Here is a 25,083-nt window from a genome sequence, read left to right as displayed (position 1 = left end):
GTGATTGGAGATCCCATGAAGTAGGTTCAAAAGAAAAACAAGTCACCTCATTAAGCTCACGGTATGCTATTGTCTTTCTTTGACGCCCGTCCTTTATGACTAGATAGCATTATTGTATACTTTGTATAACTTGAATAGCAATGAGAAAAGGATGAGTTATTTTACTCTTAATGGAATCCATAGTCCATTATTTTTATGAGATAGTGTATTTTAACTGCTATGTACACTTGATGGATATCCACCTACGTGAATGTAGAACTGGGTGGGGTTCTTATGAGTATTCGAGGAGCAAATACTCTAGAGCATTCACATAACACAGGCAACGCAAGGGCCAAAAAGCGCAACACCGCAGAACAGGCATATAATGAAAGAGCAATGTGGGTGCATGTCCTCTATTTTACTACAAGGGAATGTTGGTTCAAAGATTTTTTAATCCACCACTTTCACATATTATAAGACATGTTACCCTATGACTGGTTCAAGCCCGAAAAACACCAGTATCTTATGCATTGTTTTTTCGATTCTCTCTGGCATTTCGTTAACCCATTTCTTTTGTAATATCCTATTCCAAAATAGTGAGGGACTATTAGTATTTTGAAATAGTGGGGGATTGTTGGAATCTCTAATGAGTATTTCAAAATACTTGTGTGTTGTTTAGTCCCACATTGGTGAACCACCACTAGCAAGTGAGGTATATGAGGTGATCCTCTAGCATAAGGGCGTGCCCTTAGGGTACAAAGGCTTTTGTGTTAGGAGGGAGGACTCATCCAAAGCCACACACGCGCACGCCCGCCCGAGTCGCGTCGGGCTTGGGCTTGGGCTGATTGTCTAGTGGGTAGTGGATTACCAATTGCTGCCTAAACTTGTTTTTCTTTTTTGAACAAGTTTTGGCTGGAGTCGCAGTGCGAGTTGGACTCTGTCTCATAGCTGTTTTGGGAGACCGACTTTGAGGAGTCATTCTCAGGTTTGGTTACCGACTGAAACCTCTATATAAACACAGCAGTGTGTGTCTATAGAATAGCATCCATTACAGAGAGTAAGAGACGGGAGTCGTGCTGCTGCTGCCTCCATACACCAGCGAAACAGAACTCGTGGATACTGTCCCTTCATCCCACCCTACACGAATCAGAGAAACAGATAAGTCTTTATTCTTCTTCTCTTCTCTCTTCTTCTGTCGGCCGCCCGAGAGAGAGTTATATTCTTTGTTCTAGAGGGGTAGTCCGTTCTAGTGCAAAGTCGATCTGCTGTTAACCATTGAATCTGTGAGGAAGACGCACTGTTGACTTTCTGCACCATTGGAAGGGGCGAAATCTTTCCTTAAGGATAGCCTAATCCGCGCCTTGGTTATTACCTTTTATTCTGTCCTTGTCTTCTATTGTTTTCTTTTATCTGCATACAACACCTTTGTCTCAATATTCAGCACTTCTACTATCTCGTTTCCGTGTGTATCCTCTTCAATCTCTGCCAGAGCCGCAAATTGGTTACTCGTGCCTGCGTCCTTAGTGGCACTAACCTCATTGTTATCTCCATCTTTCTTATTTGCGTCCTCATTGTTAGCTCCATCTTTCTTATTTGTGTCTGCTCTCACCCATTCCTGATAAGACTGGTATTATTTATTTCTCCAATTGCAAAAGGAAACGCACTATTTCCATGACTGTATTAAAAAGTCGTAATAATGGAAGTTAGTAAGGACTTTTTTTTTGTAGTTTCAACCTTGATAAATGTAGAACACTCTGGTATATATGTTCTAGAATTGTAGCTAGTTAGCGCAAAAATATTTTTGTATTCAGTAAGCGTTTTGTACTTGAAGTGCTGTATAAATGGTGACTATGACCAAGTGTTCAAACTTATGGAGTTAAAGGTGCATGTGCTAACTGGGCCGGGGAGCCGAGGGGCTAGGTGATGGCTGAGGCTGGAGGTGCTATGGGTGAGCCTAGAGCCTTGGCGATGGTCCTAAGGAAGCCTTTGACTGCATAGGTTCAAACTAGGTTGTATAAGATCCATGTAAGTAATATGAACAATTGATTTTCTGATCTATTTTTCCACTGTGTAAGTTGGTTCTTTGTTGTATAACAAAATTATGTTACCTTCTGATAAAATAGGTATCCTGGAAAGACTTTCTAAGAAGTTGATAGCGCATGGCCTTTCTGTTGCGGTAATTGCAACTGCAAAGCGTGCTTACTCAAGGAATTTTACGTACATGGTACAGTAACTTGCTTGTTTTTCCGTACTTTTTGTTTTTGAATCTTCTTAGACCACAATTTACCTTTTGGAATTTTGCAGGCCAAGAATTGGAGCCGGTGGCAATCTCAAACTGCAACGTCTACTTTATTTGCTTCATCAAGTTTTGCTTCTTTTCAGACAACTTTACTTGGAGCAAAATTTTGTGAAGTAGGAAGGCTAAGGATACAGGGTAGGCTAACTGTTGGAATCTCTTGTGTATTTCTAAATACTAGTGTGTGTGTGCAAAGTGGAGGAGATGAACAAATGGTATTCTCGCCACTTTAGTGCATAGTAGATAGTCCCACATTGGTTATCCACCACATCGGGTGGGGTTGAGGGCTGGGCTTGGGCTTCTTGTTGTGGGTAGTGGTTTGACCAATAGCCTAAACTTGTTTTGCCTTTTCTTGAAGCAAACAAGTTTCGGTGTTCTATTAGGAGTTGGTCTCTCTTTCTCCTAACCTCTATAAATAGGATTTGTGAGTCCATAGAGAAAATAGACTTGATCGAAACTCAACTCTCGGTAAACGTAAAACTCAAACCCGGTCCTTTTCTTCTTCTCTTCTTCCCCACACCGTATGAGAGAGAGTTATATTTTGATTCAGAGGGTAGTGCGTTTCTAGTGCAAAGTCGGTCTGTTAACCATTGAATCTGTGAGGAAGACGCCATTTGTTGCCTTTTCGCACCATTGGAAGGGGAAATCTTTCCTTAAGGACAACCTAAATCCGCCTTGGTTATTCCCGATTTCTTTTTTGTCCTTGTTTCTTCATTCTTCTCTTGTTCCTTACGTTTCTACTTTGGATTCTTTGTGTTCATACAACTATTCTAACAATCTTAAGGAAAGAGTTTTGTAGTAGAACAAAGGAGAGTGCTTTAATACGACAATCAAAAGATAAGTATTTTACTTTGAGTTATTGTTTGTGTTATTGGGTTATGACTTTAGAAATTTTCTAATAATTTCGTTTTTGATAGGGAAACCAATTAAAGATTGAATATTTATTGATCTTTTGTGGTTTATCAAACCCTATATGGTTGTAGACTTTTCTCCTACGTTTGTGGGAGTCAAATATGAGATTTCTATCAAGAAAAACGTCAAAATTCGTCTTTTTGACAGCTTGCGTCACTTTCGTTACGAAACTGCTATAACTTTCAGCTCAGAGCTCGGTTTTGCAATCCGCTTCTTGTGTTGGATAGCTGATTCAAAGAGCTTTCCAGTGGTATAAGGCTTGATACCCAATTCGTCCTAAGCTGGTTCAGAATTACAGTTCTTTTGAACTGTTTTTTCTAGAAGGAGGAAAATATGGTAATCCGATTTTTCAATCGGTTAGGTATCGTATTCTTTCACTCATTGCAATTCTTTTGGTTTGATTATATGGTGATATTCTTGCCTTGAGTTGCATGCTAGATTTTCTTAGTAGGAAAATCCCTAAGCTTAAACTTCTTTAATAACCTAGTCAACAAATTATACGTGTTTATCACTAAGATATTAATTGGTTTGACTAGAAGTAGTTTGATATTATTTTCTTTGTACATATGTAGATGTATGTAGATGGTCTAAGAGTGACCTTAAGATAGCTAATATCAACCACTCTCAAATCTTGGATAGTAATTATAATGTATTCAATGCATAAATTGCTTACCTTTATTGAGTGAACGTGTTGTTAGACGATGGGTATAATTGTACTGTTGTGAAAATACATGTTAGATGAAGTAACTTGTAGCATATATCCAATATAGCATATGTTAAAGTTGTGTAGCATGCTAGTTTTGGATATTAATCATCGTGGATGGATTTACTTTAAACTTGATAATAGTTTATTGGTAAATTTTTCTAGTTGAAGACATTAATGGGTTGAGCCATTAGATGTTGTGGTAGTACTTGAGGTCTTGTTAATAGGGTATCCTATCTTGCTTGAGCTCATGTAAAAAGAGGAGGTGAAGTCCTCAGTTGTTTTGCATATTCAGTGGCTAGATTTGCTTAAATATCGTATACTTTTTGTTGTGAGGGGTACAATTAAAGTTTACTTTTCCTGAACCTATGATATGATATTTACCATGTTTGGCATGAATGCATTATTTAACATTGACATGAAGTTTAACCATGTCATATATTATTAAGTAATGAGTATCGTTGTCTACGAGAGGAAACAATATGGGAAACAATCATATCCTCCTAAACCTAATTTAGTCAAGGAGATGTGAGGTTATGGATTGTCTTCTTAGACAATATCCTCTAGTGACTATTTTAGACAAAGAGATGTAACGCTTGTGTATTGTCTTATTAGGCATTATCCTCCTATGACTATGGATAAATAGCTAAGGTGATGTACAAGTGCGTGGATTGTCTCCCTATGATAGTTGGAATGTTGAATGATGAAAAGAAGGATGATAATGATATTATCTCGGGTAAAACCCTTTTCATCTGATTCTTCTATTCTTTAAGATTCATTAGAATCTTTTGTGGATTTCCTTTCATATAGATAACATGAACATAATATGACTATATTTATATGATCCAGAATCATAGACTTGAGTAAAATATATTCTTGTCATAAGAGTGCATTTTATTGTTGTTGTTTCTTTTAGTGTTTGTAGCGGTATAATGTGTTTTGCATGTAAGTTTGATTAGGTTGAGTAACTATTGAACTGTGGGGGTGGTGACCCATATGCATAACTTGTTTTACCATAGTTCATCTCACAAGATAATTGGAAAGACAATTGAACTACAAAGTATGGAAAGGTCTTGGGCCTATCCAAAAATGCTTCAAAATGTGGGGGGTGTCTTGCCAAGGCTATTGTGAATGAATCTAAAAGAAGTCTTTTTGAGACCTAGAATTATCTAGTAGATATTCATTGGTGAAACTCATAATAGTGATGTTTGTTTTCAGTTGTCATGAGTGATAACATTTTGTAGATATCACACTATTATTGAATGTCTTATATGCTAATTTTATTTGAGGTTGTGCTTTTTGAGAAATTGGCATAGAGTGGTTGAATGTTCATAATGAACTACATAAGATAATCCCATTATTTCTGCACAAGAAATTTGGAAGACTATCAATGAGTATTTCCACCATTCACGGTGATGATGTTTATATGTTTCTTGAGGAAGATTCATTAACCTATAAGGAAGTTGTAAATACATGAGAAGTGTCCTTTTTGAAGGATACAACTCCTCTAAATTTGGACTCTTGATTTATTGAGGGGGATCTATAGGTTGAATTGGATCTTCAAAAGAAAACTAAAACGTGATAGTTGTATTGCAAAATACAATGCTAATAATAATAGCCAAGGGTTTCAATCGGAGACAAGATTTATACTATTTTGAAACCTTGCTCATATAACTAGAATTTCTTCTACGAATTCTAAAGACTCTAGTTGAGTAGTTAAAGCGGAACTACAATACCAAGTAGTACCGGATGATGAAATTTGAAGGTATACAATTTAGTTAAATCTTTGTATGAGTTGATTGGCCTATAAATGGCATGAGCAATTCAACAACATATTAGTGTCATATGGATGTCAAAGCACCGTTGTTGATAAAAAAAAATGTGTACTTTCTTTAGAGCAAAGCAAGACATATGTGTTAATCTCTCTTTGTTTAGATGATTTAATATCATGAGTGCTAGCATTGAGAATGTGTATGAGACAGAGAAATCCTATTTGAAATACATCATAAACCGCCATCATGAAAATGATAGTTTATTATGTTGTTAAACTCATTTCTCAGAATCGCTATATTAGGTTGTCAAGATGTTGGACGTTTGAATATGGTTGAAAGCCACAACCAGTACCTTAAACCGGACGGCCGGATGGTATAGGGAATTTCGAGCACTTCTAATTGAATGGACCGGTGAATATAGGAATTAAAACTCATGTTGGTCTCATTATATTGTTATAGCACTTAGTAGAAATATTTTTCATTGAAAAGTATGGATATTATGATAGTAAGCATGTGTTAACACCTTTTGTGGCAAATATCCATCTTATGAAAAATAATCTCATTGTGTTTTCTCATACTAAATAAGTCAATATCATTGGTAGCCAATTGTACTTGATGGATAATGTATGTGAGACATGACATTGCCTACATTAATGGCATCTTGGTGATAACCCATTGTGTCCTTATAAGGAACTTTGATGTATATTGTCGATTATCCAAGTACTTATAGCAGAGCCATTGATTATGGGTGATATTTAGTAGATTTCCATCATTGTTAGAAGGGTAATATGTTATAAACTGGATCCAGTAATGTTTATGTGTTTACCTTTGGTGGAAATTGAGTGTCTTGGATATCATCCAAGCTAATCGCCTTAGAAAAGGCATGTGATGATGCTGAGTGGGTTAGCAACCTCTTGGCAAATCTTCTCATTGGCTCTTGACCTCGATGTGTATATGCTTTGCAATTTGTCTCATTGCAATAGCTAAGACATGTTAACTTATGTGATGGGAAAAGAATACATGTAAGTTGAGATATAACTTAATCAAGTACCGCTAGAGATTATGTTAGGTTGGACTCGGTTTGGCCACATGTCTAACCGCACCACTTCTTTGGAGGCAAGTGGTTATCGTCGAGGGGATGGGACTTTTGCCTTAGATAGAGGGCTTATTAATCGACGGACAACCCCACCTATGTGATTGGAGATCCCATGAAGTAGGTTCAAAGGAAAAACAAGTCACCTCGCCGCTCCGGTATGCTATTGTCTTTCTTTGAGGCGCCCCACCCTATGACTAGATAGCATTATTGTATACTTTGTATAACTTGAATAGCAATGAGAAAAGGATGAGTTATTTTACTCTTAATGGAATCCATAGTCCATTATTTTTATGAGATAGTGTATTTTAAGCGCTACGTACACTTGATGGATATCCACCTACGTGAATGTAGAAGCTGGGTCGGTTCTTATGAGTATTCGAGGCAAGTACTCTAGAGCATTCACATAACACGCAGCGTATGAGGGCCAAAAAGCGCAACACCTTGAAACAGGGCATATAATGAAAGAGCAATGTGGGTGCATGTCCTCTATTTTACTACAAGGGAATGTTGGTTCAAAGATTTTTAATCCACCACTTTCACGTATTATAAGACATGTTACCCTATGGTGGGTTCAAGCCCGTAAAAGCACCGATATCTTATGTATTGTTTTTTCGATTCTCTCGGCATTTCGTTAACCCATTTCTTTTTGTAATTCCAAAATAGTGGGGACTATTAGTATTTTGAAATAGTGGGGATTGTTGGAATCTCTTGTGTATTTCTAAATACTAGTGTGTGTGCAAAGTGGAGGAGATGAACAAATGGTATTCTCGCCACTTTAGTGCATAGTAGATAGTCCCACATTGGTTATCCACCACATCGGGTAGGGTTCTGGGCTTGGGCTTTTGTTGTTGGGTAGTGGTTTGACCAATAGCCTAAACTTGTTTTGCCTTTTTCTTGAAGCAAACAAGTTTCAGTGTTCTATTAGGAGTTGGTCTCTCTTTCTCCTAACCTCTATAAATAGGGGTGAGTCCATAGAAAATAGACTTGATCGAACTCAACTTGGAGAAAGCGAAAAACTCAAACCGGTCCTTTTTCTTCTTCTCTTCTTCTTCGGCCACCGTAGGAGAGAGAGTTATATTCTTTGTTCTAGAGGGTAGTCGTTCTAGTGCAAAGTCGGCTGTTAACCATTGAATCTGTGAGGAAAGCGCCCTTTGTTGCCTTTCGCACCATTGGAAGGGGCGAAATCTTTCCTTAAGGACAGACCTAATCCGCCTTGGTTATTCCGATTCTTCTTTGTCCTCCTTGTTTCTTCATTACTCTTTCCTTCTACGATTTCTACTTTAGTTCTTTGTGTTCATACAACTATTCTAACACTAACATGATACGAAAATGAGTGGAAGTTGTTTTTTTCTTTTGGCTAAAGGGTTTGCTGTGTAATTAATTAACCCGGGAATAGTTCTATACCTGTTCTTGTTGTTATTATAGGTACTCAACGAACTGACAGAATTTGACATGGAAACATGTAAACTTGATGAGAAATGGCCGCTTGTACTGGTATATTCTCACCGTCTTACATTTCTGAATCTCTTTCTCTTTTGGCGGTGCATCAAACCTCCTCGTTGCACTATGCAATTGATTCAGTTTTCGTCTTTTGGAATCCGCACTGTGGTATGAACAGGTTCACCTTATGCACCTTCACCTCACCCACTTGTCAACCCACCTCATATAAAACACGACTGAGATATAAGATTAAGTCTCTAGAGATTAGCATTTTGAACATGCAGAAATCTGACCAACTCCTACTCATTTTATCTGTATTGATGTTGCTGTTATTATTAAACATGAAAATGTCTGTACACTTAGTGCAGAGACATCATAAATATGTGATAATTTTACCAACCAAAGCAATCCTCATGTGAATGTTTTCTTTGCGTTAGCTGATTCTGTTTGTTGCTTTGAACGTGTTGTTATGATTTATGTTTAGGTAAATGTGCTGACAGACAGCTGAGATCTTCGGCAACACAGTAGCCTAAGGAATATGCAGAAGGTAGATGCCAAAGAACTGTTTACTTGTATAGAAAGTAGGGTGAATAGTGATGCAGATTTACAATTTCCTGGAGAGATGGATTCACATGCTCGCATTCATGAGCAACAAGATAGTTATTTGGAAAGATCCAGTTCTTTGAGATGTGGAGACATTCATGAAACTAATTCATTACCGGAAAGGGATGACAGTGGGAATTTAGTTGAATAAAGAAAAGCTGGAGAGTAGAGAAAACGTTTCACTATGGTTGGTGACATTCTGGTTAAGTTGTTGCTTTCTAAATATGGTTATCAGATGGACCAAACACAGGTATGTTAGTATGTATATATTGGCGAGACGTCCCAGATACTTTGCATTTTTTAATCCATGACCTGAACATTTATTCATTTTACAGGTGAAGATGATGGCCTTAAATGGTGCTAATTCCCTTGTTAGACACGCCAGAGTTCTAAATTCCGAGATGAAGTTCATGCAGTTGCCTTTCGAGTTTTCTTCCTCAAACTCTCATTACATAACTCCTTTTGTTGCCATTTTATGCCTAAATATTGGATTGCCATTCTTGATGCTATACAAATCTGTGAGTTTTCCTTTATCTGCCCTTAGTTAGAGAATACAACCTTTGCTCTTACTGTTTTAGGTCTAGAAGGTCTGTGGTATATCTTATATTATGTTTTTATGGTTTATTCTTTTTAGAATGGTAAAGGATACCTTTCATAGTACAATTATATACTCCATTAATTAAATCTTGCACACTGAATGTCTTACACAAAATACTTCTCCACCTGGTCGGAGGTCTCATTGTTATAAGCTTTTCGTGTCCGGGTGCCAGCCATATAATGGAACTTAGAATAAGAACATCGGTCTTTTCACCCAACATAGCCTGTCAGAGTAGACCATCTTATGAATCACGGTGCTTAATAGCTTCCCGAATTTTGGTATGGGTTTCTTATTGAGAGGGGAGCTGCCCCTCTACCTAGTTACAATCATCTTCAACTTCTTCGAAATGATTTCCTTTCTTCTAACAGATTGCATAACCAAATCAAATTTAAACTCTGGACCAGCTTTGTCTTCAGGAGCTGTCAGAAGTCCAGTCATATCCCTCGTCTTTTCTGTCTTTTCTACAGTAGGAGCAAGGACTTAAAAACTCACAGTAGTAAGGACATTTGTTTCATCACAGTAACGACTTGAATTAGGATTCCAATGAACCATTTTATGTGATCCTCTGATTTTGGTAATTGTTCAGGTTCTCAACCTGGCCAGAAACAGTGCAATGCTTCCAGGTTCAGAAATCACCCAATGTTTACTTCAAATTTCAACCATGAAGCCCATGTGCAAACTAAAAGACATCATTTCAGAACAACTTCCTACAATTGCAGTAGCAAAAAAAATTCAACTGAACAAATCTTAAAAAACAAAGAAACAAGGCTGCTTTAGGTAATTGTTCAAGCTCTGGTCATAAACAAAGCTCTCTTGTGCAAATCATCCATACAGTCTCAAAAAGAAAAAGCAAGACAAGATGACTTTCAACATAGGAAATCGGAAGACTTTAATTAATCCTTTATTTGAGGCTCTCCAGATGTGACTTTTGGCTCTGGGCTAGATGTGACAGCCTCCAAGGTCTTGTAAAATTCCTCTGGCAGTGGACCTGGTCGATGCTGAGGAACATGCTTAGGAATTGGAGCATCATTCTCAATCACTTCACATTCATAGTCTTCGGGAACGCCCCAAGGTGCCCACTCTACACCAAATTATTGCAAAAAGCAGAGGTAAAGGCATTTGACATCTTTCAATAGGATAGAGATGAAAGTTTAAACTTGAAAGCATTGAGAGAGACTAAAGAAAAGCATCGAGAATGATATGTGATCGTCTAAAGGCAAAAAGATTAAACAAATAAAGATGGTAGGTCAAAGCTCCCCACAATAGATACACACACCCTGAATCACACAAAGTAAAAGAAAGCATAAAACTAACAACAACTCATCGGTCTCATCCTAACCATAGTACGCAAAAAAATACAAAATTACTCCCACTTGGAAAACATAATTGACTCTTGCCAGAGGACTGATTGATTGAAAGCAGTCGAAACAAGTTATTTCTCACCTTCACCCAAACAGAGAACTCCTACTATTGATTGAAAATTACTACCTTAATAGAAGTTAATCCTCCCAAGACACAATCCCTAATGGGTCATGCTCCACACAACTAAAAATAAAGTAATAAATAAGTGGGAATGCCCTCTCGAGAACGCCAAAATGCAAACATAAACCTGCCTTTTTATATATCTTGATCGTTGAGAAAACACTGCAACTGGAGTGAGGCTAAAACAATAGATCAAAATTTCCAAAAATGAGACATGGATCAAGATACTGCATATATCCAAAATCGCGATACTAGCTGTATCGCGCCCAAGGTCAACCTCCCACCACTCTCTAGATCTCTATAAATCGCGAATTGCCACCGAGAGAGGTTTCCCTTTGGATCAAGACAGTAAGGTCGTGACACTAGCAGGTGACGACTAGCAAAGTCGGTAAAACCTTTGGGTGATGATACCAGAGGCCTGGGGCTCGAACCCCGCCAGCATCAAAGAGTTACTGATCTCATTTAAAACAGGCTTGCCAATCAAAAAAAAAAAAGGTCGTGACACTATGCAAACCAAAGAACAACTTAAAAACATCTATCCAACAAGTGCAATTTATAGGGATATTTCTGTGTATCCCCCCTTTTCCTTCTGAAACTTATAGAGACTTAAATACCATCCCTCTAGTAATACAAGTTATAATAGCCTCCCAAACATGATCAACCAAAGTTGTCACAGACAACTGCTGACAAAACCTAATAGAACTTCGCTTGTAAAAGACCATCAATTTAAGGGTGAGCACAAACTTTAACTTGTGAGGGTGCTTACAATGCACTTGATGGCAAAAGGTAACATTGCCTCGTCTTCCCTAACCCAAAAGGTATCTACTTACCACCAAAACACCTGCATTCACTTATATACTGAAATTCGACAATCGTCACAATTAACCCATCTACAACCCTAATAAACCTTGTTTAATCCCAAACAAATATCGTAATAACCAAATTACTCCCCACAATGAGACATTTTCCTATAAATTAAGGCAAAAAATGTTACCGTACCGATCATTTTGCCAATGAGAGTGAGTTCATCTTTAGCTTCCTCAAGAACTTCTTCAATTTGACCACACCCAAGTTTGTTCTCAATCTGTTCCCAATCTTCTTCTTCTTGACAAACCTTCAATCGATGTTTAGTAAAACTCTCAACAGCTTTTCTATAACCTTCATCTTCAGGTACAGATTTGATTTCATTTAGGGTTTTGGAGTAGAGTGAAATCAATTGTTCTCTTGCATTTGGTACCACATCTAATCCTACTATTCCTGTTGTTTCTTTCACTCTTGCCAGTAATGGGAAACTCAATCTGCGTAGGAACATACTCATTTTTTTTTCTATGATCTCGATTTGTTTTAGTTAGGGCAATAACAATGTATGTGTGAGCTTGACTGAGTTTAGTAAAGGTCAAATTTTGTAATTACAAACTTATGCCCTTGGGTCTTTCATTACTATTTTTTTGTTTTTATGGAACAAAAAAGTTTGTTAATCTATTATTGCCTTGGTTAATACTACACTGACAATGTTGCAGTGGTGAAAATAAAAGTAAAAAATCTTTATTCTCTTTCAATTATAATTTTTTCATTTTTATTTTGCCATTCTCATTTTTTCTTCATAGCAAACTATCAATTCTATTGATTTTTCATTGTGCAACATTGATATTACAGTGATTTTCATTGTGCAATATTTATGTTGAAGTGATATTTCTCTATGTAACATTAACGTTGTAGTGGTTTTCATAATGCAACATTGAAGTTTTAGCAAAAAAAATAAAAAACTAGTGGGGGAAGAAGGGCATTTGTGAGAACATGGAAGAGAAAAACAAAAGAACATACGTTACCGTGCACCAAGCAAAATGTCTACTTTTTTTTCCTGTCCCAATAGGCAAGAGACATCCCTACGATTAGTCGGTTTATTTTTCAAAATAAGGCCATCTTAGAACAAACTAGCATCATGCACGTGCGTTACACGTCTTAACAATACATCACTCGACCAGAAAATTTCCAAAGAAAAAAAAAAGTCCTATACTCCTTTTCTCATCTCACAATCAAAATCATCGAATGAGAGACCCAGAAATAATTCAACCCTGGAATTTTAAATTGGATATATGACATAACCAAGTGAAGACAAGAAGCCAACAAAGGACACACATGAACAATAGGCATACAAACGTCAAAAATTCAATTTTTACATTGACAGAAGAAACCATAGTTGTTCGCAACATCAAGAAGACATTACCCATTCGAACTTAAAAAATTAAGAGGGAACAAAAATAAATTACACATGAAGCTCTAAACTACAGTTCCACGCCTAGGAGTCTGGGACCTTGCAAACAAAACAATGTAAATGTCAGAGCAAATTTCACAGGTAAATAATAAAGCAATGTATATTTTTAATACAAAAGTTTACATAATTTATAATCGATCTCCTTTCTACACTATACTTGAACCTTAATAAGGCTTGAAAAAAAGTGTCACGGTGTGTATTTCATTCTTAATGCATCCAGCAAAAATAGAAATACCAATAACCACCCGTAAACTCTCAAGTATCAAATTAAATTAATCCAATGCACTAAATCTTTCTGGTTTCCTAATCCCTAATAGCAATCCATATGAAACATGGATAATCAAATGTGGCAGGTAATGTTATCAAACCAATTATAGCCGCCAAAACATTTATATAAATGGTATCTTAACTGCTACAAAACATGTCAAACATCCAAATACTATTCAGAATCCAGCACAATTGAAAATTGAGCATGGTTTATTCTTATTACATGTGTATGCATAATCCAAGTTGTCGGGTATTGGTATATAATATATATGGAATCTGGATTGGTTGTGACTCACCACATATAGCTTGTGGAATGGCTGAAGCGATCGAGGAAGCACAATGCAAGTCTTTAATTTGTATAGGTTCGAACTTGTGAAATGGAGATGGATCGAATGGGTCTGTTTAGGGCAACGACTAACCATGTTTCACACCTGTCAGCAAAAAAAGGAAGAAAAAAAAGTAGAAAAAGTTTGTTAGGTATTGAGTAGACGTACTAAGTAATGTAATGGATAATTGATAAATAAGATGAAAAATAGTAAGATATGAATTCTTAATTTGGAAAGAATATGTTCATAAACTTTTTAATAGTAAGACATGAATACTACGAAAAAGAATGATAGAATTACGAATACAAAAAGGATTCTATTCCAACTAAGAAAAAATAGAGATGGATGGATGTATTAACTGCATTAAATAATCACAACCTTAAAAGGTGCAATTCCAAAACTTTAGGATGAATTGCAGTACATTCATTTTGATTTATCACAGTTTTAAAGTATATATCATTTGAATAAGAAATAAAAACCTTGAAAGCTTTCAATCCAACAGGATGCTTGCAATACCTCCTCCAAAAGCATTCTCTTTTTATCCGTAATTTTTTTGGCTTCTCAGGTTATGCTTAGCTATGTATTGTGACTCTAAGCTTCTTATTACATCCTTTTTTCAAGCCAAAGCTTACTAAACCCTTCCTCAAGCATTAAACAATAAACACTGATCTCAACATCCATATCAAGAACCAAAAAAAAAAAACTTACAAAACATAAAATACTAAATTTTATGATCGAATAAAGAGTGTATAGTGTCAGGAAAAATTAACAATGGGAGCTAAGCGAAGAAACAAACCAAAGGGAATGAGATACATTTTATGCACTTGTTTACTCTGTTCCATAAGACTATAACCATGAACAACTTATATTATATGGAATAAGTAAACATACATTTTAACATCTATCTATGATAAATGAAATTTATAAACACGACTAAGTGAATTACAAAATAATGATATGCCAACTTGAATGTGTTGAAAATTTCTGACGAAAACTGAAAACTCCATATACCCGATGTTTGGATCAATAGCAAAAGGCATTAAGCTCCGATCCACTAAATTCGATTAAAGTAACTGTCAAAAGTATGTAAGCGACACGAATAGATATGAAATTGAAATCTAAAGGGTTACAAACAAATACCTAGACACCTAGTGCAAGAGTAGTAAGAGCTTTTGAGCATCTAGCATCTTCAGCTGTCTTACTCCATGGAAACCTTATTCTGTACGTCTTAAAACAATCCGTTAAGAAAAAAGAGAAAATAAAAACCACAGTTAACCCAATTTTGTAATAAAATATTTTGTTTGTAAAAGATGTAGTATAACTTACAGTAGTACTCAAGCTTATATGATATTGAGTCACTAACCAGCAGTAGTCTAAGCGAAGAAACTACATTCTCAAGCTATGGATACCGGAGGACTAATAGTGGATAGTATCCATGTAACTCGAGCAAATAGAACTGACACCCATCCATTAGCTTGAAGCCCTCAGCTATGGATATCTAAATATTAAACAAATGATTTCTTATTCCAGTAATAATAGCAGCTCCACCTTTATCATAGATACAACATGTCCACCTACCACATCTTCCACTTGACTTAATGAAAACTTCTCACTCCATATCCAATAGAACCAGGTAATCGTCCGGTTAACCTTTCAATCGACTAACACAACATACAAAATAAAACCACATTTCAATTAACAATTATATGTAAAGCGAAGGGAATACTTGACTCTGAAGTCAGATGACATTGTGTATGTACTTAATCAAATCTCAGAACACACAAAAATTATGCATGGGCATTGCTTATAAGCGCATTATGAGTCACCACATCCTTTTTTAAGTTAGCTCGCTCCATCATTTTGCAAATACCCATAGCTTCTTGAAACCTTCCAAAGCACAAATGCATAATATATTGGGTACATAATATTTGTAGCTAGTAATTAGTATAAACAAATATATATTGACTTTCAAAGTGGTGTGCTATAGAAAGATGTGCCCAAGTCCCATGGTTCTTCGGCTAATAAAGTAGCACGGGCCACATTTTTTAGTATGGGTGGATAGAGTGGCTCCAAAAGCAATTTCTTTTCATTATGCATGAATGTATGAGTATTGGACTCACCATCAGGAATACTCTTGTGGTTGAATTGCCACGGTCAACCTAATAAGAGGTGACAGAAAAGCTCTATGGATTTAACCAACTAGTTAACCTTAGTACGTTAGTGTGTCATCCAAATGTCTACAGGACTATATCTTGATAAATGCTGAGCTTAATTAACTGCCTACATACAAACTCTACTACAATATATAGCATGCTCAGAAAATGTTAGGATATGTGAGGATCAACTGTGTTAGAATCTTAGAAACGCAAGTAAAACCACTTTCTTAGATACATTAAGTTCTCCTGAGACATAGAAAACATTGATTTTGTTTAAGCACACATTTGACATAGAACTGGAAAGGTTAAAATAGATGTAAAATTGTAGTGCAGTAATAGGAGAAGTTGTTGAGTGCACCTTTAGACTTTCAAGAGCTGCATCTTTGAGGAAAATGCAATGGCAATCCAGTCTAGTTGGAGCACCGACCCCTGCGGTTGGTTAATTTCCGAGTCGGGCAGAGTAGGCCAACATGGGATCAATCCCATTGGGACCAGCAACAGTTGACAACTCCCAAATGAGTGTCCGGGCATCATCACCAGCAAATTAAACAGATATGGCGAGGACTCTGGGGAGCCCAAGCAATAGCATTAACGCAATGCGGTGCCTATCCAACTCGGGACACACATTGTGGGAGACCGAATGTCTACTATCCATCAAAATGGTAGCCATGTACCTCAAATCCTGTTTGTTCGGTATCGGGATGAGGACTCTAGATAATAATGGCGAAGTGTTATTTGTCCCTCAAATCATATACACAAATATTTCTCATAAAAATCTCCACAACTCTACTAAAATCCACACCCCTTTATCAAAAACATCAATGACAACATTATAAGTAAGCAAATTAGGCTTCAAACCAGAATTTTTTCATCGAATCAAAACCATAAGCGAGATTTAGAAGACAGAACGGGGGGAGACGAAGTGAGAGAGACTGAGCGGAGAGAGGAAAAAATCGAGAAGTGTCGAGATAATATTTTTAGACAGTGAAAAGACCAAAATACCCCCACAATAGAAAGCGAATGGATAAAATTACCCTTGTAAAAAAACTGTTCATCGACCCCATATTTTTCTAACAAGCAACACTCAAAATCCTAGTTATGCTTCTCACCTTCCACTTGTGCTTTTCAAATAATATTAGCAAGAACTATTTCTTATAGCACATGTGCTTGCATCCTAGTTATTCATTACCGACTCCCTTCACACGTATTAAACACCAAAATGGTAAAAGAAAGTCGCATTCCACAACAAAACAACATTTTTAAGAGTTGGGTGTTTCTTAAAACACAATTCTAAGCCATAAAAAAAAACACGACTTCATCTTAAAGAAAAACAAACAATGCTTATAAAATATGAAAATGCATAGCAAAATCTTGAGTTGTTGTTTTTTTCTAACCTGGCACAGACGAAGAGCAAGGGAAGCAGCTTTCTTGGCTCATAAACCATTGTAAGTTACTAGCATGTGTCCTGTGCTATGCATCAGTTCGCCAAATTGTAAATAACTAAAATGAAAATTGTTAAAAAACTAAAGAGAAACAATTTTTGTGAATCTCTCACCAAGAAAAAGATAAACAATTTTCTAAAAATGGAAAAAGATATACAATTTCTATACATAAATTTTAGCTTTTAAATTAAAGAAGACTATCATAAAATTATGAAAAAGGAGGTGGTTCAATTTTAATAGAGATCGAGGGAGCCAATTGTAATTAATAAAAGGAGAGATGTAATTTAAATAAACATAGGAGGTGGTTTTAAAATCTTAAAATTGAGAGATTAGAAATACACTGTTGGGTTGAAAAGTGTAGTTCCTACAAACCCGGCCTATCATATACTGTAGAGATATAGTAAGATTAGGCTATTTGAAAGAACAAACCCGGCCTATCATATAGTGTAGAGATATAGTAAGATTAGGCTATTTGAAAGTTTTGACTTAGTCCGAGAGTGTTAAAAGCCAGTATTGAGTGTGGACTCTAGACTCGGCCTTGTTATTCTTTTTGGCCCCAAAAGCTAATGACAGAAAAAGTCAAAAAGCTACTAAGGGAAATGAAAGCACACTCAAATAATTGATATAAAAGTCGGCAATTAGCCCCAGGATATTCTAGATGTTGCTCAATCACTCTCTTAAAAGCCTGCTTGTGAAAAATTCTCCAAATGATTCTAACAGCATTTTGGTAAAATTATTTTTCTAATTCTTCTTTTACCAGTACCCCCACCTATTCACCAAGATGGCAACCAACTAAACCTCTGCAACACTGAAACTCGAAGTTCGTATTGCAACATTGTTGGACAAGTTGCACAATAAGTGATCAGCATGTTTTTTTTGCTAATAATTCTTCTTTTATAAAGGAAAAATCACCAACCGTACACACCAGTGTCGAATGGGTTCTTCCAGCCCAGATGTCGAACAATGACCATTATTTAGGGAAGGCCACTAATTAAATTTCTTATCCCTTGTACTGAGATGTAATCGTGCCCAAATTTTTGGTCGGGCTGATGCTGACTCCCGATTACGTGAGGGCATATGTCCAACTCATGCGTGGAGTTGCTTTGGGACTGAGAGCCGTTTTGACACTCACACAAGTCACACTCCTAACAACTGTCAAATCCACGCTTAAACGAATGTCATATATTCAAAATTGAAATTAATGTGCAGGCGAAATTAATTATACGAAAACATGATAAACATCCACATTAGAGGTATTGGTCCTACTTGATTATAATGTCACATTATACGAAAATAGGGTGGTATTGGTCCTACTTGATTGATAATATGAAATTAGACATTGACGACAAAAAAATAATGTGTAATTAGAAATTGGTCCTACTTTCGTCTAATGTCCAGTTTGAACGTGAGGAGAATAATGTGTAATTAGGAATTGGTCCTACTTTCGTCTAATGTCCAGTTTGAACGTGAGGAGTTTACTTATATTTTTCAAATTCCCATGATACCCTTAAGCATGCGATGGCAAGTGAGGCAGTGGGAAATGGGAATTAGTAATTGGTTCTACACGTGTCCTGTTTAGCGTTCTAATCTCACGCTGTTAATCTTTAAATGAAACACATCTCGAGGAACCCAACATAAACAGAAAAGTTGATTAGATTTCAACACATCTTTCGAATCACTACTCCTTTTCCATCACTTTGTCTGGACACTAACTCCCCAACCTCAAACAAGGTTGTTAGTCACAATTTGGTGGGGAAGATAATGGCTTAAAGCCTAATGGTATGGGTTTAGATTGGCTTTTCAAAGTTCAATGAAGAAGATGACCCATAACCATGGGATGATATATCAAGATTGTTACATGTGTCATTTTTTTACTTTTTATTTTTTGTAAAATATATCTAGATAATTATAACTAAGGTTAATTTGTCTAAACCCCCTACATTTGTAAACATCATGGTTTACCCCTCACATCGTTTGACTTCCATCCCTTTTCCATTAGTATTCTATCTAATATTAAAATTACTCCTAAACCAATGGGATAGCGGGTATTTTACAACAAGAGAGGGGTTCGGGGAACATATAAAAATGACACTTAGTTTCATCAAGATACCAACCACAAGATGGGTTTAAAATCAATGACTAAGAATTAGCCAGCTTGGCAAGTCTGTACTGGCTTTTCCTTAAGCCCAAGTCGAATAAGCCAAGTCCATTATGTTCACCTTTTTCAGTTCAGTCTTCTTCTTCCTCCTCCTTACTCTCTCACATTTTTTTTCTTTCAATTCCTCACTTAATAAATAATACATTCTTACTAACCAATCAACATATATTACCATATTTTACAACAATTGATATCAAACTAATAAAAATCCAACTACCAATTTTATTGATTTTCAATATATTTTAATTTTTATTGATTTTTGTGAACCAATGTTTATGTCAATCTATAGAAACATAATCCAACATTAAAACCTAACTGAAACTCAAAAGAATGATTTCATATTTCGGGAAAATAGATGTCCCATCAACCAAATAAACTTAAAAATAACAAAAGTGGATGTGGTTTTTGGTTTTGGTTTCGAGAAACAACAAAATGCAATTTGATTTCACCAAACGGGGCTTGGATTGGATTTTAAGGATTCTGGAATTTGTGGGATGTAAGACACAAAAAGAAAAACAAATTCAAATGAGAGGAAACGAATTTGAAAGAGGTTGTTCATTTTTAGTGAAAGAAATTCGATAATAGACGAATCGGATTATGTTGGTATGATTTTCAAATCATTTCTTGATAAACAGAATCGGCATCCTCACAACTCGTCTCAAAAAATGGGGAAAAAACAAAGTGATAGAAGTCGAGAGGAAGAAGAATAAGACAGTACGGCTAGCTTGGCTTGGGCTGAAGGGAAAAAAAAACAAAATGATTTTGACTTGCCACGTGGCTAATCGTAGTCCTTGATTTTAAACCCATCTTAGGGTCAACAACTTGAGTGAAACTAAGTATCACCTATTTATGTCCCTTGATCCCCTCCCATAAGAAAAAGGCAAAATGTAATAACGATTCTTTTTAAAGGATAATTTTAGAATACTAATGGAATTGGGATAAAAGTCAGACGGAGTGGAGGGTAAATCATGACGTTTACAAATGTGGAGGGTTTATTATAAACTAGTGACAAATATAAGGGGTTTAGACAAATTAACTCTTATAACTAAATATGTGTTTGCCATGTGATGGGTATTTCCGTCAGTACATTAAGTTTCTAAAAAAAATTGAGTCGGTCTAATTTTCTATTATCAAGTAGGACCAATACCTAAATCACCCTAGAATATTAGACGCCAATTTGACCTATTAAAAAATCAACTTCTAAACTAGTAGTTCATATGAAAATCACAAGCAACCCATGGACAAGTGACAACCATATATGTGTAGTTAATTTATCGAAAGAAAAAAAAAAAAACCATATATGTAGATTCCTTTGGTACAAATTTCAGTTAAAAAATGTATTAAACGTTGACTAATTTCGTTAATTAACGGAGAGAACATAAACTAAACTACAAAAAGATAGTGAGACAAATAACAATGTTGATAAAGTCAAAGATAAGTGAGGTAACAAAGCTATGTTAATAGAGTATAGAATATGAAACATGGAATTAAACTAAAAACAACCTCTTCTTATTGTCATCTTCATCTAACATTTTTGGGTAAATGTGACGTTTTAATTACAACTAAAAACTGTTCTACTTTGCCGGGCAAAAAGAAAGTTTCTAAGAAACTTGTCGCTATCAAACGCTACCGGCGGCGGTGGCGGAGAACCAATGGGGTGAAGTGAAACAGTCATCGAAACCAATCGGGATGGTGTCTGTAGAATTTGGTCCGGCAAATTGTTCCAACTCCATGAACAAGTCATCAGTCATTAGTCCTTGAAATTCAGAGATTCCAAGATCATCATCATTTTCTTCTTCTTCTTTGCTTTGTTGTAACATAAGCTCATCATCCTCTTCTTCCATTGATGTTGTTAATGGTGTGGTTGGTGATAAACCAGTTGGTGAGGAAGAAGAACAAGATGGGGGTTTGTCCATATTGTTGGTAATGGTGTTTGGGGTGGGAGGGGTTTGAGGGGTGGTCAGTTTATGGCGAGTACTTCCAGCTAATGAGTTTCTATGAGTTGGAATTGGGTGGTTATGTTCTGCTGTGTATGTTATAACGAACATCCCTGGATCCGAACGGCTTCTTTCAACTTGTTTTCTTGCTAAACATCCCTTGGAACTGCTACATCTATAATAACCCCTGTTTCAAAAAACAGAACATAATCAGAACCCCCTGTTCATTTCATAGAAAGCAATTAAATTGATTCATTTTAAAGAAAGTTATTTTGGGAAATTTACCTTGGGTATGGAGACCCTTTGATGGGTTTTTGTCCATATTTACGCCAAGCCCACATATCTGAAGATAAACCTTCAGCAGGCACTTGACAGACCACCTTCTTTTGTTGATTCTTTCTGTAATTAATGAAAACCAACAAATAAATTACATGCTTATTAATTAGATTGAATTTAATTCAGCAAGATCAGTAAGAATTAACTCATAATCAATTAACTAACAAACCTTCTTTTTTGCCTGGGAGTACTAATGGTAGTAGAAGCAGCAATAGTCCTTCTAGGCTGCTGCTGCTCTTGTTTCATTCGTACTGAAACTCGATGCTGCTGCTGCTGAAGTAGTAGTTGTTGTTGTTGAAAAGAAATGGGGTTGGGATTGTTTAAAGGGGAGGGAGGAGAAAGGGGTGGTTGAAACTTGGGAAGAAATGGCTTGTAAAGCTGTTCAAATTCGTCTAAAACAGTTTTAGCCTCAAACAAATCGGGAAAAGAGAAAAAATTCTCATTTTCTGGAAAACCCAAAGATGGAAAACAAGCAAAAGAATCTTCCACAGGTAATACCGAAGCAGTTGCAGTAGAGTTGCTATTGTTGCTGCTGCTACAACACCCTCTTACCACTGCTTGGAGATCCCAATCTTCTTCCATTAAAGCATCCAGCAAAAGCAAAAGAGAGAAAAGAGAGAAAAATAGTGGGCGCTGACTTTTGGAGAGAAAAGAGAGAAAGGTGAGGAGGCACTTATAGATCTAGTGTTAAAACCTGCTCTTGAAAATGTCAACAAGTGGTATTGTGGTTTACCATTGACTTTGGACAAATGTCAAAAGCAGTTTTGTAAGGTGAGGACTAAGTAAAAGAGGTCATGTATTATCTAATGGTAGCAATCACACTCCGAGTGTAGAAAAAGTCCACACACTCAGCTCACCGTCGGTCGAGCCGACTTGACTTTTTTTTGGAGTTGAGATTGGAGACAAAATGGACAGCGAGAGAGCTGGTGTAGTGGGGGGGAGTTTTTACATTGAAGCGAACAATCCGGTTGAAGCCACGAGTGAGAAGCTTCATGCGCCTCGATATACACGAGGCTTGTATTAAATTCATCATCATCAATAGCCGTGCATTTTTTTGTTTTTCTTAGAATCTTTCCCCCCCCCCCCCCCCTTTTTTGGCTTCAATAAAATCAGTTATCTTCCACAATAAACTATAATTTTCAAAATTTACATAATTTCAAAAAGTTGAAAATCTGAAATTTCTTCCCAAATACGAGGCTAAGAGGTGTAAATGTTGTATTTCGTTAACCTTAGTGATATAGGTACTCTTTAGGGAGAAAGATGCTTGAGGGATTGAATTGACCGAGTTCGTATGGACGAACTGCATACGTATCAAGTTCTCTCTGTTGATGGAAGACTTGAATCAGGTCAGATGTAGTTCCTCATCCTCTTTATATAGGCAAGATGTCCGCGTCAGATTAGATCCAGGTATTTAGATCACTCCTCAACCTTGATTGCGAGTTATGGACATTTATCATAAAGCGTGCCTGAAGCTCTGGCCTTGATGGCTGTAATAAAGACATACGTTACGAGCCGTTGTGGAACGAGAAGAGTGAGCGCTACGTAGGTCGCTTATGGTTGAGATCGTCCATTCGTCTCAAGTCACTTTGAAGCGAGCTCGCAAGACGAAAGTGTGAGATATTGATTGGTGGTGAGGTCGCTCTAGACATGAGTTGAATATGTTGCTTGTCTGAAGCGAGCTCTGAGGACGAGAATACGAGATTGGTTGGTAGTTTTATATGTGCTTGACACGTGTCTAGTATCCATCAGTTGTGGATATTATTCCCTTACACAGCCCTATCTCAGTAGGTCGCTATAGATGAAATAGCGATCTACTGAGAGAGAACGTACGGTGGCACTTGTATGGCACATGTGAGGGTGTGGGCATTTTTGAAACTGGATCTGAACCGCTTCATCTTCGGGTGGGTGAAATTATCACGTACTTGAAAAGACCACGCATATGAAGACATGTCAGTCTAGGTTTAGGTGCAATGATGATTTGCGTTGGAAACTGAACAGACGGCTTAGCTTGTATAAGACATTTTTTGGGAACTGAAGGGGTAGTTTTATCCATTTTTTCCAGCTTTGTGAGAACGTAGACTACTCAGGTTAGTTTTTCTTGCATTTATGTTTTCGCTTTTCTTCTTTCAGTAGGTTTATATCGGAGTTCCGTCAAGTAAAAAGGTTTAAAAAAGTTTGATTCTGACGACACTCGGTCGGACGAGTTGATAGAGAGATCGCTAGGGTCCGATAATATGGTAGAGGAAGAGGTTTTTGGATCTATTATTGCCATTTCAAGTGGTGACCTTGTGGAGGATGGTTCTTCTTCTAGTAGTTTACCAGCCAGTGTTGTAAATAGGAGTGCCATCACGAATTTTGCAGATATTAGGTCAAGATTCGACATTAACATCCCCAACCTGGAGATTCACGGCCTGAGTAATGTAGATAACATGTTTAGTAGTAGTTTTATACTGATAAATCGAGGGGTTGTTGTGTGTATAGGGTAATTGAGAGCGGGGCTGGGTTTGCCGTTCTCGAAATTGACTTGTGATATTCTGAACTTCTGTGAGAAGGCTCCATGTCAGTTCATTGGGAACAGTTAGAGGTTGTTAAGGGTATTCGGCTTGTTGAACGAGTCAGGAGAGTACGATATAAGACTTGATGATGTGTTAGAGTACTTCGAACAATTTTAGTTTTCAGACTATAACTGGTAAATCTTTTGTTCTGGATGGGGTAAGCAATGAGTCTTGGGAACAAAGACCATTGTTGTTAAGGGGTGACTACTGTGTCGTTGGAAGTAGATTGAGGTGTAGGAGTTATAACTTTAATGGTACATTTGTACTGTTGTTTGCTTTTGTAATGTTTTCTTGTTTCCTTTCTCTTGGTAATACTGACTTTGGTTGTTGTTTGTGTCTGCAGACGTTGTTATTTCAAACCGGGGTTTCGTGGGGAGATCGAGAGGTTTGCGAGACTTCAGTGATCTGAGAAAAGGGATTTTCTTGCAGTTGTCTCGGGCTATTTCACTAAGCACGGGGGTGAAGGTGTCAGGTCGAGGAGAAGGCAACAAAAAGGAAGAGCGCGAGTTGCTGGTGTTATAAGTTTAGAGGTTGAATCGAGAATGGAGAGAGAGATGAGTGACTTGGTGACTCGTGAAGATCACCACATAAGTCAAAATGGGCCAGTGAAGGTGGGAGGTAACGATGGTAGTTCAGGTGGCGGGGCTGGTGTGAGCAGGCGAACTGGACCGCACATTGTGGGGGGCTCAGAGGTTGCTGATAGGGAGCCTAGGAGGCAGCAAAGGAAGAGCTCCCCATTGGTGATGGATG

General features: G+C 36.9%; 2 protein-coding genes and 3 long non-coding RNA genes across 5 annotated transcripts; 3 read left to right on the top strand and 2 right to left on the bottom strand.

The window, feature by feature from the left end:
• The first annotated feature begins 1,298 nt into the window (after positions 1 to 1,298).
• LOC147513414 (uncharacterized) lies at positions 1,299 to 2,416 on the top strand. The gene is made up of 3 exons (XR_015217382.1): positions 1,299 to 2,004; positions 2,103 to 2,203; positions 2,284 to 2,416. It is a non-coding gene; the product is annotated as an uncharacterized LOC147513414 (long non-coding RNA).
• Positions 2,417 to 8,167: 5,751 nt separating this feature from the next.
• Positions 8,168 to 9,370, top strand: LOC147513413 (uncharacterized). Its single transcript, XR_015215435.1, has 3 exons — positions 8,168 to 8,252; positions 8,683 to 9,051; positions 9,137 to 9,370. It is a non-coding gene; the product is annotated as an uncharacterized LOC147513413 (long non-coding RNA).
• Positions 9,371 to 10,091: 721 nt separating this feature from the next.
• LOC147513411 (putative NADH dehydrogenase [ubiquinone] 1 alpha subcomplex subunit 5, mitochondrial) lies at positions 10,092 to 12,383 on the bottom strand. Its single transcript, XM_086596456.1, has 2 exons — positions 11,881 to 12,383; positions 10,092 to 10,480 (listed from the first exon to the last, which is right to left on the bottom strand). The coding sequence occupies exons 1-2, from the start codon at positions 12,197 to 12,199 to the stop codon at positions 10,293 to 10,295; spliced, it is 507 nt and encodes a 168-aa protein (XP_086452582.1). The 5' UTR covers positions 12,200 to 12,383; the 3' UTR covers positions 10,092 to 10,292.
• LOC147513412 (uncharacterized) lies at positions 10,487 to 11,872 on the top strand. Its single transcript, XR_015215436.1, has 2 exons — positions 10,487 to 11,234; positions 11,377 to 11,872. It is a non-coding gene; the product is annotated as an uncharacterized LOC147513412 (long non-coding RNA).
• An 8,559-nt stretch (positions 12,384 to 20,942) lies between the features above and the next one.
• On the bottom strand, positions 20,943 to 22,549 carry LOC147513410 (WRKY transcription factor 22-like). Its single transcript, XM_086596455.1, has 3 exons — positions 21,948 to 22,549; positions 21,728 to 21,841; positions 20,943 to 21,629 (listed from the first exon to the last, which is right to left on the bottom strand). The coding sequence occupies exons 1-3, from the start codon at positions 22,358 to 22,360 to the stop codon at positions 21,125 to 21,127; spliced, it is 1,032 nt and encodes a 343-aa protein (XP_086452581.1). The 5' UTR covers positions 22,361 to 22,549; the 3' UTR covers positions 20,943 to 21,124.
• Positions 22,550 to 25,083: the final 2,534 nt, after the last annotated feature.

The sequence above is a fragment of the Coptis chinensis genome, chromosome 3 (genome assembly GCF_015680905.1).
Source record: "Coptis chinensis isolate HL-2020 chromosome 3, ASM1568090v1, whole genome shotgun sequence".
NCBI classification, from domain to species: domain Eukaryota; kingdom Viridiplantae; phylum Streptophyta; class Magnoliopsida; order Ranunculales; family Ranunculaceae; genus Coptis; species Coptis chinensis.
Note: the sequence above shows the minus strand (reverse complement) of the source record. Positions and strands in the feature narration are given on the sequence as shown.